The sequence below is a fragment of the Drosophila rhopaloa genome, unplaced genomic scaffold, assembly GCF_018152115.1.
Source record: "Drosophila rhopaloa isolate 14029-0021.01 unplaced genomic scaffold, ASM1815211v1 contig_163, whole genome shotgun sequence".
NCBI classification, from domain to species: domain Eukaryota; kingdom Metazoa; phylum Arthropoda; class Insecta; order Diptera; family Drosophilidae; genus Drosophila; species Drosophila rhopaloa.
Window position 1 is genome coordinate 10,180,312 of NW_025335043.1, and position 19,802 is coordinate 10,200,113.

At 39.9% G+C, this 19,802-nt stretch overlaps 2 protein-coding genes across 6 annotated transcripts; both read left to right on the top strand.

Annotated features, from left to right (window-relative positions):
* The first annotated feature begins 553 nt into the window (after positions 1-553).
* LOC108043324 (chitin deacetylase 1) lies at positions 554-8,356 on the top strand. Its single transcript, XM_017121982.2, has 4 exons — positions 554-922; positions 1,959-2,137; positions 2,583-2,832; positions 6,935-8,356. The coding sequence occupies exons 1-4, from the start codon at positions 868-870 to the stop codon at positions 8,080-8,082; spliced, it is 1,632 nt and encodes a 543-aa protein (XP_016977471.1). The 5' UTR covers positions 554-867; the 3' UTR covers positions 8,083-8,356.
* Positions 8,357-14,215: 5,859 nt separating this feature from the next.
* LOC108043325 (chitin deacetylase 1) lies at positions 14,216-19,763 on the top strand. 5 transcript variants are annotated; one of them, XM_017121986.2, is made up of 6 exons: positions 14,216-14,294; positions 14,394-14,464; positions 16,273-16,384; positions 16,508-16,638; positions 17,408-17,557; positions 18,073-19,763. In XM_017121986.2, the coding sequence occupies exons 2-6, from the start codon at positions 14,413-14,415 to the stop codon at positions 19,221-19,223; spliced, it is 1,596 nt and encodes a 531-aa protein (XP_016977475.1). In that variant the 5' UTR covers positions 14,216-14,294; positions 14,394-14,412; the 3' UTR covers positions 19,224-19,763. The 5 variants fall into 5 exon arrangements, with proteins under 5 accessions (XP_016977475.1, XP_016977476.1, XP_016977477.1 ...); XM_017121987.2 differs by lacking the exon at positions 16,508-16,638 and adding an exon at positions 16,983-17,095; XM_017121988.2 differs by lacking the exon at positions 14,216-14,294 and adding an exon at positions 15,732-15,803 and having other exon boundaries at positions 14,399-14,464.
* Positions 19,764-19,802: the final 39 nt, after the last annotated feature.

Here is a 19,802-nt window from a genome sequence, read left to right on the forward strand (position 1 = left end):
CTCATAAATACGTTGATGCGTATATGTAGGATGATTAAAAATGCATTTATTTTTTGTGACTGTGTGGGCACGCCCAGTCGGAGTGTTACGCCTGACACACATCCAACACTCCACCAGCAAATAGAGAGGGTTAGTCAAGAGGCCTCGCAGACGTTCTGGAAACTGATGGTAGTACCGCCACTATGTATGGCCAATGGTGCCATTTGCATAATGGTTTGATGGCTAAAACAGAAAAAACAAACCGGGGAGTGCGCTTCCAAACTCTGCACATACTTGCAATCCACAACGGCGGCTTCACTTCTCACCTCGCCGATGTGCTAGTCGAAAGCCGCCACCATTTTGCATATAAAAGAGTGAACGCGTACGTGCCGCACTTCTCTCTTCTTTTCGACCACGATCCGGTCACGATCGGGCCAAGACTTGTGCAACCAAAAAAAAAGCCGGGCTTGCCAGTTGATCAGAGCAGTGATCAGTGATCAGCTCCAGAGCTTTAGTGGATCCCATTCGGGGCTGCCCCTTTCGCCAACCGATCCACGATCCACGATCGCCGATTGCCGATCGTCGAGCTGCAGGAAAGCTCTCCAAAACTCACCACAGATCTCACCGTGTAATAAAAGAAGCAATTTTGACTTCGTCTGGGGCTTTGGTGTCAGAGAGGGGTTCGAGAAATTGTGCGCGGCATCGTAGCAAACAGTGTAAATGGAGCTTTGATAGCGATCGGAAGGACAAAACTTGCTCTCCGTCGACCAAACTCCGAACAAGTGTTTTTTCCCCATATAAGTGTGTTAACAAAATAAAAAAAACTCTGTATAAAAACGGTGCAGCGACAACGGACATCTACTGATCGAATCCCAAGTCCAACCTAAGATGGCAAAACTTTTTGTGGTTTTTGCCGTTTTGGCTTTGGCGGCCTTTAACGAAGGTAAGGTCTCCAATAAAATACGTATATTTTATGCCTCTCAAACATAGTCATAAGTTTTAATTATTGAACTGCAATTTGCATTTTGGCTGGCGGAAGTTGTCAAGACATCAATTAAAAACTGCTCGACTGGTTCGGCCTTCAGAAGAGCAAAAAAAAAATCGAAAAAAAATAATTAACAAGAGAGAAAAAACAAAGAGGAAAATCAAAATGAAATTGAAAAGCCGTTGTCAAGATGTGAATGTGGTAACCTTGATTATGCGAAAAGGCGAGAAAAAAAAAGGACGAGTTCGGAAAACAACTTTCATTTGCTTAAGGGACCTAGGTACCCAAAACGTGAACCTTGAGCCGCGGAGAAACCCATTCAGGTTGACATTTGAGCACTGTCAATGCAGTTTTCTGAGCTCCACTCGATTCGATTTGAATCGGAATCGGAATCCGAATCGACTTGACTTTGACAGGCCATCGATCATGATTAAAGTCGCAGCATAAACATTGCCTTGTTGCTGACTGTCAATTAACGGTTATGCAAATGCGGCGACTCCCTCGACATCTCGGTTTCGAATTCCACTCGACTGTTGCCAAGTCGCAAGATGCAAAATGTCAAAGTTATAGCGCAGGCGCAACGAGTTTCGGAATGCTTTCTGTATTTTTCGTATTTTTGTATTTCTGTATTTTGTACACAGACATTTATTTCTGTTTCTGCGCTTTCGGTTCTCTGGTGACATCGTATTTCATAATGCCAAACGTGTTTTTTTTCGGCCAACACACCACATCCACATCCACATTATACCAACCAGCCCGACCGCATGCCTTGTCTATAAGCTCGAATAGGAGTCGAATCCAGCCCAGCCGTATCTGTGTTTTGGTAACAGGAAGTGCCAGGCCATGGCGACATGGTGGACCCAACCCCAAGCTTCAAGCCTCATGCCCCAAAACCCCAACCCAACCCACATTCGCCGTAGAAATTCTTCCGGTTTTGCAACTGCAACTATTTTGCTACAGCCATTTCCCTCTTTTTTCTCGCTTTACCCAACAGCCACAGCCAATGAGAGCGATCCTCTGCTGAGATTCAGGCGACAGGCCACCACCGAGGAGACCAAGAAGGAGGAGTCCTTCGAGAAGGAGCTCTGCAAGGACAAGGACGCCGGCGAGTGGTTCCGCCTGGTGGCCGGCGAGGGCGACAACTGTCGCGATGTCATCCAGTGTACCTCATCGGTGAGTTGGCCTTTACTTTTTTATTAATTTAAACAAATAATAGGTGCTCTTAAAATTTATCAAAAATAAAGTATATTCGTATAGTGCATATAAAAGAAGCTCATCACTTTTTTGTTTAACGAAGGGAAATATTGTCTTTTCTTAGATCACAAAACAATAAAAATACTATTAATAAAAGTTCAAATGTTTTATTCATCTTGAACCATTTCAACCCCGTTTAAATTGATCAAAAAGTGAAACGTTAACTGGGTTAATATTTTCTCATTAAAATAATACTACATCCAATATTGTTCATCTGACAGCAAATTAGATGTAAATACTTCTGAATAACAATTAATTCAAATGAGATTATCACATACAACTTAATCCACTTAAGGTACTGAATTTGTTAAAACCAGATTTATAATTTCCATATTTTTGTGTTCCTTTTTCCATTCGTTTATAGGGCCTGCAAGCCATTCGTTGCCCCGCTGGTCTGTACTTCGATATTGAGAAGCAGACTTGCGATTGGAAGGAGTCGGTGAAGAACTGCAAGTCCAAGAACAAGGAGCGTCGCGTGAAGCCCCTGCTCCACACGGATGAGCCTCTGTGCCAGGACGGATTCCTCGCCTGCGGCGATGGAAACTGCATTGAGCGCGGTCTCTTCTGCAACGGCGAGAAGGATTGCTCAGATGGATCCGATGAGAACACCTGTGGTAAGTACATTATATTATTACCTCATTTATTATTATTGGTTCTAAAAAGTTAGATAACTAATGACTTATCTTCTAATTTATACATTTTTGAATTTAATTATTTAGAAAGTTGTTTAGAGATCAGTTAACCTACTTAAACAAGTCGAGTGCCTTGACTATGCCCTGTTATATTAGTGCATGTAATAGATATATTAGTATATATTTTCTTTGAGTAATGCAAACGCACCTAAATTACAATTATTAAGTATTAAGTTAACTATTACCGCCAAGGATCAATAAAATGGAATTACCACAAATAATTGATCAAAAATAGCGGATAATGCGGGTCCAAAAGTAAACACAATGATCACTCGTTCAAATATTTTGGGGCACTTTTTCATTTAAATTTGACATTTGACAACAATAATTCCCTGTGATTCAGCAAAAATTGAAGGGGCGTCAATAGAAGTAAGCCGCCGCCAAGTGTTGTTTATAGGATTGGCTTTCCGATGTTATTACAACATCGGCTCAGATAATAGTAGGCTTCAAGGGGTCTATATTATTAACACATACAAAAAAGTGATACGTTTTCAGATCGACAGATTGAACAGTTTACAAATGGATCAAATGCCAGCAATATAAAAAAGCGGCAATTAAAAACTTTTAAATACTGATTTTATAATGGCAGATCCAAAACGATCGTATACTTCTTTGTTTGGGTTTAACCAAATACCATGCCGTTTTATCTTTGGCCCGGCGCCAAGTCGAATTTCTTTCAGTTATTCCCCAGTCGCACCTCAAAACCGGTTGACGGCATTTAAAACATTACCTCAGTGGAGGAGGGATACTTAAAACTCCACTCTCGAAAACTCTGACAACGGTACACACAAGTGTCTGCATTTTTGTTGTGTGTTTGGAAGGGGGTTTGGGGATTCCAATGACGCCCACATGCAACGGATATGTTGCACAGATCCCACGAACCGGTTTCGTAAAGCCCTTAGCTCAGTCTCAGTCTCAATCTCAACTCCACTCCACTCGAAACGAACCCCAATCTCTAATGAAAACCGACTTTTGGATGGAAATGTCAAGTGTGAAATGGAAATAAAATGTCAGACACCGTTGGTTGCCAGCTCACAGGCACAAAACATAAAAAATAAAATAAAGCATGTGTGAAAAAATATTAAACCATTAATTAACAACATCGTAATAGTGGCAACCTTGGACTTAATAGAAATCAAATCGAAGCAAAACAAAATGCCTCTCCATAGGTGGTTCGATTCATGTGTAAATTAGCCTTACATAAGCGGCTTAAAGAAAAAAAGCGTTTGTTGTATTTGCTCTGGGTATTTTTAGCAATTGCAAAAAGCCGCAAAGCAAAGGCAAAATAAACACAGTCATAAATACAAAATAATAATAATAATAATGGCAACAAAAGATCGAAACAGCAGCCCGCGTAAAAACCGCAACTAATTTTTAATAATACCAATAGCAAACTTAAAGAGTTAGCAATCCTACATATAAATTTATGTACTCATAATTCGCCGTACACGAACGACATTTCCCAAGAGGCTAAACTGGCATATAAATGCAGACTTAACGAGCTAATTAAATGCCAAACAAATCAAGCCATTAGACCTCTTCTTTAGCCTCGCTTCTTTTAGATCCCAAACTGCGATTGCAAATCGCAATGGATATTTATAAAATGCGAAAATTTGCACTTCTGCCGGCAGCTTTTGAAATGCTCAGCCGAGCATAAAGCCATACCCGTGATCGTAAACAATTGAATAACTCCAGTCCAAGTTTAGCCCACTTGCCTTTGGGCCCAAATGAGGAAGCTCACGTCTCCGGGAGCCAAAATAAATAACAGGCGATTAAAATAGCGATTAACTGGTCATACATTGTAGTTTTTCAGTTTGCCAGCGACAAAGTAATGAGGAAAGTGTAACAATAAAGTTGGTAAATAGTGCAGCAGGTAGAAAGATTTTCCTTGGGCAATAGCCATAAAAGAGTCATAAGCCTAACGAAATTGGTTTGAAAGAATAGTAACTTGTAATTAAGAAATATATTATACATTAAGAAAATCATATAACTCTCACATTGCGTTGCTTCACACAACACATAAAATTCAATAATATCACAACACTAAATAATTGATAGGTTTTAAAATTAAAAAAATATTTATACAGCAAATTAAATCTAAATTGAAATGTTGAAATCCAAAAGCATAAAAGTCAGCAAGAAATATATAGATTATGAACGCAGTTTCAAAAAATATTTATGTTTTTTATGTAAGTAACAACCTTAAGCAAGAAGATTTTGACTATTGCCATTCATAAATATTTATTATTATTTTTTTATTATTTTATTATATCTTTAAAAACGAATGACGACTGGTTACTTAAGTGATTTTATGTATATATGTATAACTCAAAAATTTGATGATATTTCTCTAAAATACATTTTGTTTATGGACTTCATGATTCATGCAAAAGCACAAAGATAAATAAACTAAAAACAAAGAGGAAGCCTTCCGAGAATTCAATCTATTAAATCTATTCAATGAATAGATTCTCACTTAGCCTTATTGATTCTCAGAATTTCGACAAAACAAAATTCCCCATCATCATTTTTCGAGCATCTTCATTTGCTCTGACTTCGTCTTACGACTATAATCCATACAACATCCTCTTCAGTAATAATGAGCCAGCTTACATACGTTCGGGTATCTCAGCCACCAATCTTTGCAAAAATAAATAAAAGAAATAAAGGAAGAGCCCTAAAAAAAGTCAATAATGCCAGGGTATCTGGTAAGCAATGAATACCGAATGCTGAACCGGTCCACGATGACATAACACTCGACTTTAGCGACAGATTATTGGCAAATGTGAAAAAAGCGGGGAAAGAAAGCGGAGGCAACACACAAAAAGGTCAACAAAAAGAGACAAAGCCGGCAAAAAAAAAAAACAGATAAAAAAAGAGTGAAAAACTTGATGGACAAAATACTTTGGCCTTTGCATGCCACACGATGTCTGCCATTTCACTTTGGCCAAATCCAAATGCCAAATGAGACAGCCGCAACAATAATTACGGCGAATATCTTTGAAAACTTTCGCAATTGATTCGGCAAGTGCAAGGCTTACCAATTGACTTGGCCCAAAGCAGATAGCCATCATTTGCATTTGGCCGATAAACGAATGGCCAACATGTGGGTGGCTATGGATTATTTAGGGGAAAGGGTATGGCTAATAAGTGAACGCTCCCTGCATTTCAAAGCAGCCTCGCTTGATTAACAACACTTGAAAATTGCTCAAAACAAAAACCAAGAAAAATTCAAAATAATAATGAAAGAAACATAGGTATATATATAAAAAAAACTGACTTGAGGATTGTGTGTAGACATTTTCCATTCACTTTGCGTTTCGGTTTTCCCACCTCTCTTGATTGCTTTTCCAGACCGCGTCGGTTCATTGAACTAACCCCTTCGCTATCCCAATCCCCCCGCACAGTTAGCTAATTGCTTAAATATTTATATGAAAAGTTTACTGAACCTTTGCCGGCTAAGTGAACGCGGACAGAATACCAATTGTCAATAACAAATAATACCGAAGAAAACTGCGGCCAGGGTGATCGTTTTTATTGATTTGATTGGGAGAGAAAATCTGGAAAATAAAAATAAATTGCGTTTTCTGTTTATAGAAAGAAGGTAACATTCTAGGAAATTATTTTTTAGGCTGCTGAGGATTTTAAAAGCAAATAAAGATTTCCATAGGGCTTGAAAGAAATTTCTAGCCTCCAAAATGTGTGTCACTTAGATTATGGGTATTCTCTATTTGGAAGACCATATATTCTGTTTGGGATGTGTTTACATACGGTATTATATTTAAGAAAATTACATTAGAATATCTGTATTGTAGAATATTCCTATTTTAATGACTAATTCTGATAGAATCAATGATTTCGACAGTGTGTTAACCGTTACCTTTACAACTAGTAAAAGGCCATTTTATAGGAACTTGAAGTCGCTAGTTTAGGATCAATAAAACCAATATATTTTGAAAAATCTTCTCAAATCATAATTGGAAAATTTCGCAATCCTAAATCCATATTTTGTATACTCCCGCAGATATCGACAACGATCCCAATCGCGCCCCACCTTGCGATCCCGCCGTGTGCGTCCTGCCCGATTGCTTCTGCTCGGAGGACGGCACCTCGATTCCCGGCGACCTGCCCGCCAAGGATGTGCCCATGATGATCACCATCACCTTCGACGATGCCATCAACAACAACAACATCGAGCTGTACAAGGAGATGTTCAAGAACCGCAAGAATCCCAACGGCTGCGACATCAAGGCCACCTACTTCGTGTCCCACAAGTACACCAACTACTCCGCCGTGCAGGAAACTGCCCGTAAAGGACACGAGATCGCCGTGCACTCGATCACGCACAATGATGAGGAGCGTTTCTGGTCCAATGCCACCGTCGATGACTGGGCCAAGGAGATGGCCGGCATGAGGATTATCACGGAGAAGTTCGCCAATATCACGGACAACTCGGTGGTGGGAGTGCGAGCTCCATACCTGCGAGTGGGTGGCAACAACCAGTTCACCATGATGGAGGAGCAGGCCTTCCTCTACGACTCCACCATCACTGCTCCGCTGTCGAATCCCCCACTCTGGCCCTACACCATGTACTTCAGGATGCCACACCGCTGCCACGGCAACCTGCAGAGCTGCCCCACCCGATCCCATGCCGTTTGGGAGATGGTCATGAACGAGCTGGACCGTCGCGAGGATCCCGCCAACGATGAGTACCTGCCCGGCTGTGCCATGGTGGACTCCTGCTCGAACATCCTGACCGGCGACCAGTTCTACAACTTCCTGAACCACAACTTCGATCGCCATTACGATCAGAACAGGGCTCCATTGGGTCTGTACTTCCATGCCGCCTGGCTGAAGAACAATCCCGAGTTCCTCGATGCATTCCTCTACTGGATCGACGAGATCCTGGCCAACCACAATGACGTGTACTTCGTGACCATGACCCAGGTGATCCAGTGGATGCAGAATCCGCGCACCATCAGCGAGGTGAAGAACTTCGAGCCCTGGAGGGAGAAGTGCGTGGTGGAGGGCAAGCCCGCCTGCTGGGTGCCCAACACCTGCAAGCTGACCTCCAAGGAGGTTCCCGGGGAGACCATCAACCTGCAGACCTGCGTCCGGTGCCCCAACAACTACCCATGGGTCAGCGATCCCACTGGCGATGGTTTCTTCTAAGTCAGCGGTCTTAGTCCCAAAACCAATTACAAACCCAAACCCCAATCCAAACCCTAATCCAAACCCAAACACACACCTCACACCAAACCCTACAACACACACTCACTCGATCGATCGACTATTATCGACTATTTGAATTTCCTGCAAGACTTTTACGAGAGTGTTCTCTTTTATTAATGACTGACTTCGAGGCAAGTCTTTGCTGTGTTACGGTTACGTTAATTCAACATGAAAATTCGACATGAAAACCAACAAAAGATATTCAAAAAAACTGCAAGCCACAACATCCGAACTTGTGTTTACACTCTTTTTTGTAGTTTTACGTTAATTTGTATGTGTATATTTAAATAATAAAAAAATGAAAAAATAAAACGAAAAAACCACAAAAAATCAAAAAAACAAAAATAATGGATTTCTTAATCTCGATTCTTTTGTTCCGCAAACGATCGAGCATCTTATCTAGCTAGCAACAGAGAAATATGATTTCTAAGAAGCCAAAAACTGAAAAAAAAAAAAATAAATAACAGTCTAATTTGTATGCCATCTACCCACTGACTTACTAACCAGTTTTCGGAATTATCCGACAGGGAAAAAAAATAAGAAACAAATTTGAATAACAATAACGCGTTTTTGGTGTTCAGTGCATTTCATATGTAAATTTCGCCTATGCCGAGACAGGTTTTATTCGGTCACTATTCGGACACCTAACACCGATCCGGTCTAGAATTAGATATATTGGTCTATACTATACAGACATAAAGTATGAAAAGGCATCGAGATTTGCTAATTCATATGCGCACAAATCAATGCAGAGGGAGATTTGGATATTGATTTGGTTGTGGAGATGGTAAAACAGGTTCTTGGCCTTTTCTTTTTTTTTTTTTTTTGGTTTGGTTTGGTTCGGTTCGGATCGATGAGATTCGATTCCATTCGATTCGATTTGATTCGATTTGGTTTTGGTTCGGCCTGACTGAGCCCCACGGCTCTTTGCGCAATACCAAACAAATCGAAAAAGCTGCTAATTAATTTTAGGCATTGCAAATTTTTTGGCTGGAAATACCAGGCACATATGAATTCATATTATATTTATATGCTTTACACATTTTTGCAGGCCAAATAAATAAATACGGATTTGTTGTATGTATCTTTTCTGTACGAATGCGACGCATAAATAAGTTTTATCACCAATCAAGGTAAGCGGCTCTCCGAGTCTCAAAAAGTGGCCCAAAAAACAAGTTCCCTACGCTCAGGTGTGTATGATTGTAACCCGAGCAAACTTTTACTTTTGCGAGCCGAGGTAAGTGAACTAGTTGCAAAGTGGGCGATTTGCATAAATTGCACACGAGACGACAATTCGCAGGTAGGCTGGTCGGCACAGTGGGTCAAATATCAAAATATAATAATAATATCTGCACATAGTAGGAAATTTTAAGAAAAAATGAGCTTTAAAATCAATTTGTTATCTAATAGTAATATTATGTTAAGTTGTGTTATGATTTATCAACAGATTTGCAAGTGTATACGTACAATACAACTTTTATTAGATTGAAAAGTATTAATTATAAATTAAATGAACTCATCAAATTGTTTATGAATTAATAATTGACTTGGTTTTTTGTGTTGCCTTTTGTTGACAATAAAAAAAATAATTAAAATCTTCTTCTTCTTTAAATTATTAATATTATTTGTCGGCTTCACTCACTTTCTTTTATGTTCAATAAGTTTCCCTATGAATTTGTCAATTTAAAGAGTATGCATTGAATGAAATTAATTATCTAATCCTGTTTATCAGAATCTCAAATTCATAATCACACTTAAATATAGAGTAACGTGCTGGATTAACCGGTTTCATTCAGAACTAGAGCTATAATTTTTAAAAAACCGTTGGCATATACTTAAAATACTGCATAATTTAATGCTTTTGGATTTGGTTAAATACCAATTGGTCACTTGAATGAAAGTCAATTCAATTTACCCAAGATAAACGTTAGTTTTAAATAAAAGTGGCCAATTTTTCGTAAGTTTTCTGCGATTTGAATCCACTGTTCGACAAGTTGACGCCCCAGCTAGCCAACTAGTCGTATACTTAATTCTCGAATTCGCTTCCTTGTTCTGGGTATCGCGACTTTATTCATTGGAATGTGTAAGATCGGGTGACGTCATTGCGGCAAGGTAATATGCCATCAGCTTCCAGGTGTGTGATAAGTGGTTGGTTTCGCTGCAGCTGTCGGTTGATCAGCAAAAGACATCGCAAATTTTGACAGGCCATTTGTGAAAAACTCAAGACACCGACATCGCCGAAACACACAATAATTGCATAATAATGAAGATGGCAAACTCTAGGCAATAAATACAAAAAAAAATGAAAAAATAACAGATCGCCGCTGATGAGTTTTCAAATGGAAATGGAAATTGAAAGTCAAAGGCAAACACTCGCACAGATTGGTTTCAATATATAAAGTGAAGACAAACTAAAAAGAAAGTCCGTTATTTGCTGCAGGCCTTCGATGCTCTCGGCTTGCCATAAATTAAACGCTACCCCGACGGATCGGAGTTGAAGATATAGCCACCGGAAAGGGGGATCCGCTGGTGGGAGAGGGGAAGGTGGGGGGAAGGGGCAAGGGTGGAGCGGAGTTATGCAACCCAGCAGCTCGTGTTATTGGTATCTTTTATGGTTATGCATTTCTTTTACAGTTTACAGGCTCATCTTCCACTTCGACTCCGGTTTATTGTCTTGGCCACCATTTCCTTCATTAACAATTCCGCTTCGTATAGTTTTTTTTTCCGAAAAGCAATTTCTCTTTTCCCCTAAATAACGATATTTTTCTATGTTTATTAGCCTACAATATTCTGCTGCTCAAGAACAACTTTAATTGGTTTAAAGTTTAGAAATACTATAACTATAAAAAAGCTACTATTATATTGGTTGTATTGTAGTTTTACAATGTTTATAAAGTAAGGCCAAGTAGCAAAATTTACATGGATTATACATGTTTGTTCAAATAAAAATAATCAATTCCACCAAATAATAATTACTAAACGCTTAAATTATTTAATAAAAAAATACAAATTTGGTACAAATAAAAAAACCCAATCACTCACCAATTCAAGACATAAAATTAAAACAGACGTCATCTATTTCTGTGAACTAAAGTTAAAGTTATTTTATAATTATTCGTTTTTATTCGTTTCATGGAATTTATAATTAAAACATACCCCTGCACTTCATTATAATAAAATATAGATGCGACTCTAAATTTAAGATACCAAAACATTTGAATTCTAAAAAAATGAAATTGTATACTCTGATTTGCATATGATAGGCCCAAACAGATGGCCATATAAAATAGCTTGAGTTTTCATTTCGTATGCAAAATAATTCGCGTTAATTGGTCGAAGGACTATGGAAAAGCCCATGGGCGTTGCTGATTTGGCTTAACTTGTGGCATTTGGCTCTTGTCTCTTTTCAAATCAAAAGTGTGTCACTCACTCTGTAAACTCGTATCGACGACCTTTCCAACGCCACAAAAAAAAAACAGCTGCGAAAAAAAGGTTAAAACGCTTACAAATTTAAATCAAATCAAAGGCAAGAAACAATCGCAGCGGCAACAACTACAAATCGACCAAAATCGAGGGCAACTAAATTATGTAAATCCGTAAAACCCATGGAAAAAAAAAAAAGATGATGATAAAATAAAACGATTTTCACTCTTCATCTGCTCATCGCTTTGGGGTGCCATCCCATCATATCATCAACATTTTCACTCTAATTGAAAAACCAGTTTTAACAGTTGATTAAACGGCAAGAAGAAGACGAGAAGTAATAATAATAATAATCAGTGTTTTTGTTTTTATTTTTATTTTTGTTGGCTTTCGGTGAGATGCGGTTGAGGGATTATATCACCAGCGCAGCGCTGAAATTAATTGTAACTAAGAAATTGCTGCAATCGGCATTTCGCACAGAAGAAGGTGAACAGCTTTTTGCAGCATCTTCGTGCCAATTGGCAACCTTCACCGCTGCCACTCCAGTTGTACTCCATTGGCCAATTGGCCCCAATGGCAATTAAAATATAATTGTGATCAGTTGCGATTCCGAGAATTTTCCACTGCACCCGCTGCAAAAAAACAATAAAACACTCATACGCCATGTTGGCCTTTCTGCATTCTCATTTGACTTATGTTCTCTTTTGCGACACGACAGAACTCGTTTTCAAGTTCAGGAAATAACTATACAATGTGCTGTATAGACAGTATACTGGAAATACTCGAATAAATTGCATTAACACGCCACCATTCGATTCCTTCTAGATCGGACACGAATAAAACTTAATTGACATTGCTCTGGGGTATATTCTATACTGGTTGTCCGTTGGTCAATCTGTCGCTCAAGTGATCTGTGGCTAAGTGAAGCAGTCTACAAATAAACATATGTAGACATATTAAAAAAATACTTCACGAGCCAGCAATGATACTCATGATCAATGGATCTTGGCAAATGTCGTGGGGAAGCTTCAAGTTATATACATGGCTTTGAAATGGATTTCATAAGTTCTTTAAAAAAGGAATTATTAAAAAAAGTATTTTTAAGTTGTATTTTTATAAGAAACTGTAAAATAATAAATTTCATTTTCAATAATTTTATAAATATTTTTTAAAAGATTTAAGATTTTTATGTATGGGTTTATGTATTTTGGTTTACACAAATTTAATAAAAAAGTAAACTTTTGTCTGTATTAAATAAAAAAATGCACTTTCATGGTATATCTTTTATAAATTCTTATAGCTTTGTATGCAATAACATTTAACATAAGGAAATTAAGTTCAAGTAATATCTTCCTTCTACTCAGGATTATGACTTTTTCAATGCATTATTTATTGAGCAAATATTGGTATTTTCTGTTGACCCTCCTTTTTCCGTTACAGGGTGCTTGAGGCTTGTGTATGCCCACCATTTATACAAAAGTGTCCCCAACAATTTCATATCCGCAAACATGCTCCGTTTTGTTGCTGTTTTTTTTTTTTTTGCTCACACTTACGGGTTTTGGTAGTCACTTTGGATGGCTTATTGAATAACAGGCAGCAGACAGTTGGTAGGTTGGCTGGCATGTGGCCCTTAAACCGCCTTGTTGTTGCTGCGCCTGCATCTCCTCCATCTGCTTTACATAACAGCCATTGGGGAGTGCAAAAAATAAAAATAAGAAAAATAAAGAAGGGGGCTAACAAAACAGTTAACAACGGCATCATTAATTTAAAAACTTATGATCTTCGGCAGGGAGTGCAGGCAAATTAAATCCCTCTGAGTCAGCGGCACTCGAAATAAGACTCTCTTTTGCTGGAACACTCGAGTCGTCGACGGAGGTTTAATAACCTTTTAGTGTCTTAGCCACGTTAACAAGAATTTTATGCGACAGCTGCGATTGGCATACAAATCGGGAAACTTCCAGACCGAACCGAACCCCTTTTTTATATGCATCAGGTGTCCTCATTGGTATTCCCATTGCGTTTGGGTGAAAATAACAATCAACTAGACAATAAACGTGCAGAAGAAAATAGTTTAGGAAGAGAAGAAACCAACAAAAAAAAGAAAAAAAAACAGTTACGAAATCGAGATTTTGTATAATAGTTTCGATAGAATATAAAGAGATAGAGAAGTCGCAGATGTTCAAAAACAAAACACTTGAAAATTCAGGGTCAGTGGCAAAAAAGATTGATGGGCCAGTCGGATTTGATTTATGTCTAAGCGGATTACTAACTAGCGGAGTAAACAAGCCCATGGGGTGCAGTTCGCTTGATCTGTCAAAAACAAACATAAAAAATCAAAATCAAATCCCCCGCACAATCGATCGTAAAAATACAGACGAATCCCGCTCCCACCTGCGCCTGTAAATGCTAATTAGCCTTTCTTCACACATCGAAGAAAAGACGGAGAGACGATGATACGCCTGCGTACCTTGGCATTTTGAAAGATACGATCCACACGACCCGAAGTGGTCGATTTACCCCTCGGCAAAAGCTCTTGCGCCGGCGCACCACCATCATGATGGTGGGTTGGGCCGGAAATCCACCACAGCGCCAAGACACCACGGCTTAATAAATAGAACTCGTTGCTGGTGGCCAACACCTAGTGTAAGCGTGGCTGTGTATTGGAAGAGTGCCTCCGTTCACTCCACTTCCATTCGATCCAAGCATTCCCACTCAGAGTCTGGGCTAAAGTTAGTAGATAGTTGTTATTCAAAGTACACCTATACCATCCTATATCAGTTCCGAATGTGATTTGTGTTGCTAACTTTTATTAAATTCCGCCCCCGCAGAAGAGCTCTGGAATCAATCATGGCGCGTTGGTGGCCAATTTTGAGCGTTGTGTGCCTCTGCCTTGCAGTTGGTGAGTACTTCAATTAGTTCCATTTAGTACTTGAAACTTAGTACTTAGAGTTAAGCAGTTGACCTTTGGCGGTGGAAACTTTGCCACTTTTCGCAAGGTTGCCAAAGAAAAATATAAATAAATAAAAACAAAACACTCGACTCCGCCTCGGTCGTTGGCCAAGGCAAATAAACTTGAAAACATTCGATAAAAAATCAAAAAAAAAATCAGAGTTGATCCAAGTCATTAGCGGCATGCAATCGATCAAACTTATCCTTCAGTCAAAGTGATGTAAGAGATGGCGGAAAAAGAGATAAATAAAACTGTGGCATGAGGACGAAACCGGAGTTGGCCATAAAACGAAATTAGCATAGGAAACGAACAAAAAAAACCAGCCGCCTGCCATCGGTTCCGTTTTAATACTTTTTATGTTTTATTTTTTTTGTTGGACTCGCCAACGTTGTTTATGCAATATCATTTTAATGTTAAACCGAAAACGGGTTTCCAATAACCAAAATCAACGGTTAGCCAATGCACAAACCCGTTTGGTCGGACACCTTACATGACAAACCGATATTATAAGATCCATTATGATCCGAGCCGATCCAATCCGATCCGATCCGACCCACCAGTTCCATCGGCATTCCCAAGTGGCCAGAAAAGCGGTACCCGCACGAATGTGGATCTGCGTCTATAAATGGGATCATCTACCGCTTTCATTTGCCCTTTCGTTTTCAACCGAACGAGACGAGACGAGATGGGATAAAAAAGACAAAATGGTTATGAACAAAAATGAGAGTTGTTTTGGTCGGCTAGAAGTTGTACTCGTATTTCCACACAAACGGCACACAAAACCGGTTGAAAGTCGTTTGTGTTGGGAGTAAGTTAACAGTTAACCCATGAGGTGCGGCCAATTATAGTGGTCCAGACCAGCGATTAACTCATAGAACAGCCGGAGATTAATGGCACCCATAAAGATATACAATTTCAGCAGAAATAAGAATGTTGGCCAAGACAAATTGAAATCAAATTCAAACTAAAGGCAATTATTGCAAATACTAGAGGTTTTCTCAAAGCTTGTAAATGTTTAACAATTAAAGTATCCATTGTTGTTTTCTTTTCTTACAACCCAAAACGCAAAATTGACAAAAGGCAAAACAAAAATTGTCCAATACCTTGTAAATAAACCATTCATATACATGTATATATGTGTCTAACCAATGTTCGTCAAAAATGCATCCTATATTTTTATGGCATGATAATATCAAACAAATTTTTATTCAACCAGATGCTATATATGTAAAAAATTCATTTGTGCCCAACGGAGATCTGGACCCATCACGAAGATACCAAAGAAAACGTGATTATAAAATTGATAAAGAATTCAATATACTGCTTTAATTTCTAAAAACCTTTACATTTTCGAGAAACTTATTACTGATTTCTAAGATTTTCAAAATAAAAGATTGAGTTGATTTTTAAAGACCGAGGACGCTACTCTATAACTTGGTTCAACTCAATCAAAACATACAAATTACAGATTTGGTTGGCTTTAATTCTATTCCAACACAAATTAAATGAAAACTATTAAATGATTTGGAAACATTTCAGCATGATAGAAATAAATCATCCGATTCATGTTAATTCTGGCTGAAAAAGTACAAGTACAATTTATTGCTAATATAAAACAAGAAGTATTTTTCATAGCCAATAAAATATATTTTGTTAAAATCATCTCTATAAATTTTCTTTTTTCTTTAACGCAGTTATATAACTTATTTAAAACGACACTCATTTTTAACTCCCAATTTTTTTTATAATTGTTATAGCACATGGCCAGGACAAACTGGAAGGAGTTGATGTTGAGGAGGTGTGCGCCGATCGTCCTGCGGATGAGTACTTCCGTTTGGAGACCGACGGCGATTGCCGCGAGGTGTACAGGTAAGCCGAAACTCTAGGCTAGCGAAGATTGTCCGATCGTCCGGTTGAGATGGCCAAAGCAAAGCACCGAAATACATCTCCTACAAAACGTATTTTTGAACCTTCTTGTATCGGTATCGAAAGGTGCGACAGTGCCGGCGAAGATGGCACATGGCGTTTGGCGCCGATTCGCTGCGCCGGCGGCCTGGCATTCGATGTATTGCGCCAACTTTGCGATTGGAAGTCGAATGTGAAGTCTTGCGATGTGCTCGAGAGTAAGTGACGCCACCCAGTTCAATCATCCGCATCCGCTGCGGATGAGCCTACGGCTCAAGATACTTCCCGAGAGCCTCGACCCCATGCCTACTATCCACCCCCCACTCTCCTCTATCGCTATATGTCTGTCTATCTGTATCTCACCCTCCCTGATGTGTGTGTGTGTGTCTCTCTCTCTTTGTGTGTGTCACTAAAACCGGGGAATACCCGAATCGATCGAGTCATTGCATATATAATATATAAAAAAATAAAACACCCAGAAAACCCAACCCCGAATCGGTGCCAAAGTTCTCTTAGCTAGCAACGCCCAAAACGAAATTAGAACATGAACTTTATTTTGTAGATGTACCAAGTCGGGTTTGAAAGAAATTCAGTGTCCTTCGGGTCTGGCCTTCGACGTGATCAAGCAGACCTGCGACTGGAAGGCCAAGGTGACCAATTGCGACGAGAAAGAGAGTAAGTGTGACGACCAACTAGCCCAGGCAAACCACTCAAAAAAATCTAAATTAAAATCAAATTCAAAACCAAACAAATACCAACACCTGTACATACAGTAGTTCAGCAATGTTAGACTTCCGGAACTTTGGTAGATCCAAAAAGAGAAACAAAATCCTAACCCACCAGCTCGAAACTAATACCACCTGTGCTAACTCCATCACACTCATGTAAATACTTCTCATTTCGAAATTTAGACATTTGTTGTCACTAACACCTTGGCTTTGAAGATCGGCCAATAAGCTCTTAGCTAATCAAGTGTAATTTCCACAGAGCCTCGCAAGGCCAAGCCCATCCTGAAGACGGATGAGCCCATCTGTCCCTCGGGAAAGCTGTCCTGCGGCGACGGCGAGTGCCTGGACAAGGAGCTCTTCTGCAACGGCAAGCCCGACTGCAAGGACGAGTCCGATGAGAATGCCTGCTGTAAGTATATCTCATCTTTGGTTCTTATTTTTGGGGTTTCTCTATAAAATTTGGTTAGAAATCCAAATCAAGGAGGAAGCATATGTGACATACCAGTTACAAAAAATATAGCATACATTCCTGCGTAAAGTTTATAGAAGCAAAGTAAACATTAGAGCTTTCATTAATATGCTTCGGCGTGCAAATTTAAATTGGTTTCTATTGTATATCTATGTTTTTCTAAAGGGACTTGGAATCAGTATTTATTTATATTATCGGCACCATTTTTATTTGCTTTTTGAGAGAATTTTAAGCATTTGTATGTGAACTTAAAGCTGCAAAAAAAAAATCGTTTTAAGAGACTTTTAATTTATGTAAGTCACAAATAAAACTCCATTTATTCTGTTCGATAAAGTGAAAAAAATCAGAAAAATAGGAAAACTAGATAGTTATCATAAACCAATAATAATTTTAAGGGAAGCAAACAACAAACCTTCCTTACAGCAAATTACCCTTTACTTATTTCCCATTTACAGCTGTCGACGAGGATCCCAACCGTGCCCCCGAGTGCGATCCCACGCAGTGCGCCCTGCCCGATTGCTTCTGCTCGGCGGATGGAACCCGTATTCCCGGCGGCATTGAGCCCCAGCAGGTGCCCCAGATGATCACGATCACCTTCAACGGCGCCGTCAATGTGGACAACATCGATCTGTACGAGGACATCTTCAATGGCCAGCGCCAGAATCCCAATGGCTGCTCGATCAAGGGCACCTTCTTTGTGTCCCACAAGTACACCAACTACTCGGCGGTGCAGGATCTGCATCGTCGTGGCCACGAGATCTCCGTGTTCTCGCTGACGCACAAGGATGACCCCAACTACTGGACCGGCGGCAGCTACGACGACTGGCTGGCCGAGATGGCCGGTTCCCGGTTGATTGTGGAGCGATTCGCCAATATCACCGACGGTTCGATCATCGGAATGAGGGCTCCCTACCTGCGCGTGGGTGGCAACAAGCAGTTCGAGATGATGGCCGACCAGTTCTTCGTGTATGATGCCTCGATCACCGCCTCCCTGGGACGTGTGCCCATCTGGCCGTATACCCTGTACTTCAGGATGCCGCACAAGTGCAATGGCAATGCGCACAACTGCCCGTCGCGAAGCCATCCCGTTTGGGAGATGGTGATGAACGAGCTGGATCGTCGTGATGACCCTACTTTCGACGAGTCCCTGCCCGGTTGCCACATGGTCGACTCGTGTTCCAACGTGGCCAGCGGAGATCAGTTCGCTCGCCTGCTGCGTCACAACTTCAACCGTCACTACAATAGCAACAGGGCTCCTCTGGGCCTGCACTTCCATGCCTCGTGGCTGAAGTCGAAGAAGGAGTACCGCGACGAGCTGATCAAGTTCATCGAGGAGATGCTGGGACGCAATGATGTGTTCTTCGTGACCAATCTGCAGGTGATCCAGTGGATGCAGAACCCCACCGAGCTGAATTCGCTGCGCGACTTCCAGGAGTGGAAGGAGAAGTGCGATGTGAAGGGCCAGCCCTACTGCTCCCTGCCCAATGCGTGTCCTCTGACCACCAGGGAGCTGCCTGGAGAGACCCTGCGTCTGTTCACCTGCATGGAGTGCCCCAACAACTACCCATGGATCCTCGATCCCACCGGCGATGGCTTCTCCGTCTAAGCCCCGATCGCCCAGCCTTCTATAATCTTCCCAAACAGGAGAACAACTCACAGTAGTTCCACCGAGAGTCTGATAAACTAAAAACAATGAAAGCCCTAACAAACTGTGTACATGCGGGAATATGTTGAACCATCTACAGAAATACTCAATTTGTTGCATCTTGCTTCTTGTGTGATCCTAAAACCCCAGTTTCTTTCCGCTATTATTTATGTAAATTCTATTTTTCGACTCCCACCAACTCTTGTCTGCCTTCCACTTTCTCTGTATCTATATCTTTCTATGTATCTTTTACCTATTTTCTGTATCTTTACCTACTTCTTTGTATCTGTATCTATCTTCCTGTTACTCTACCACTTCTGTTGATTTTAAAAGTGATTTGTTTTAATTTACTTCGCTGCATCTTTGACCAGCTCAAAGACAATTTTCACAAACAAACAAAAACCAAGCGCCAAAAATCGCAGCAGCAAGAATATCTTCGTAATTGTATAAGTATTTTTTATAAGAAACATATAAAAAATATAAAAAACTATAAAAATTAAATGTGGTTTTAATTCAGGGATTTCTTTTTTCAATTATAAT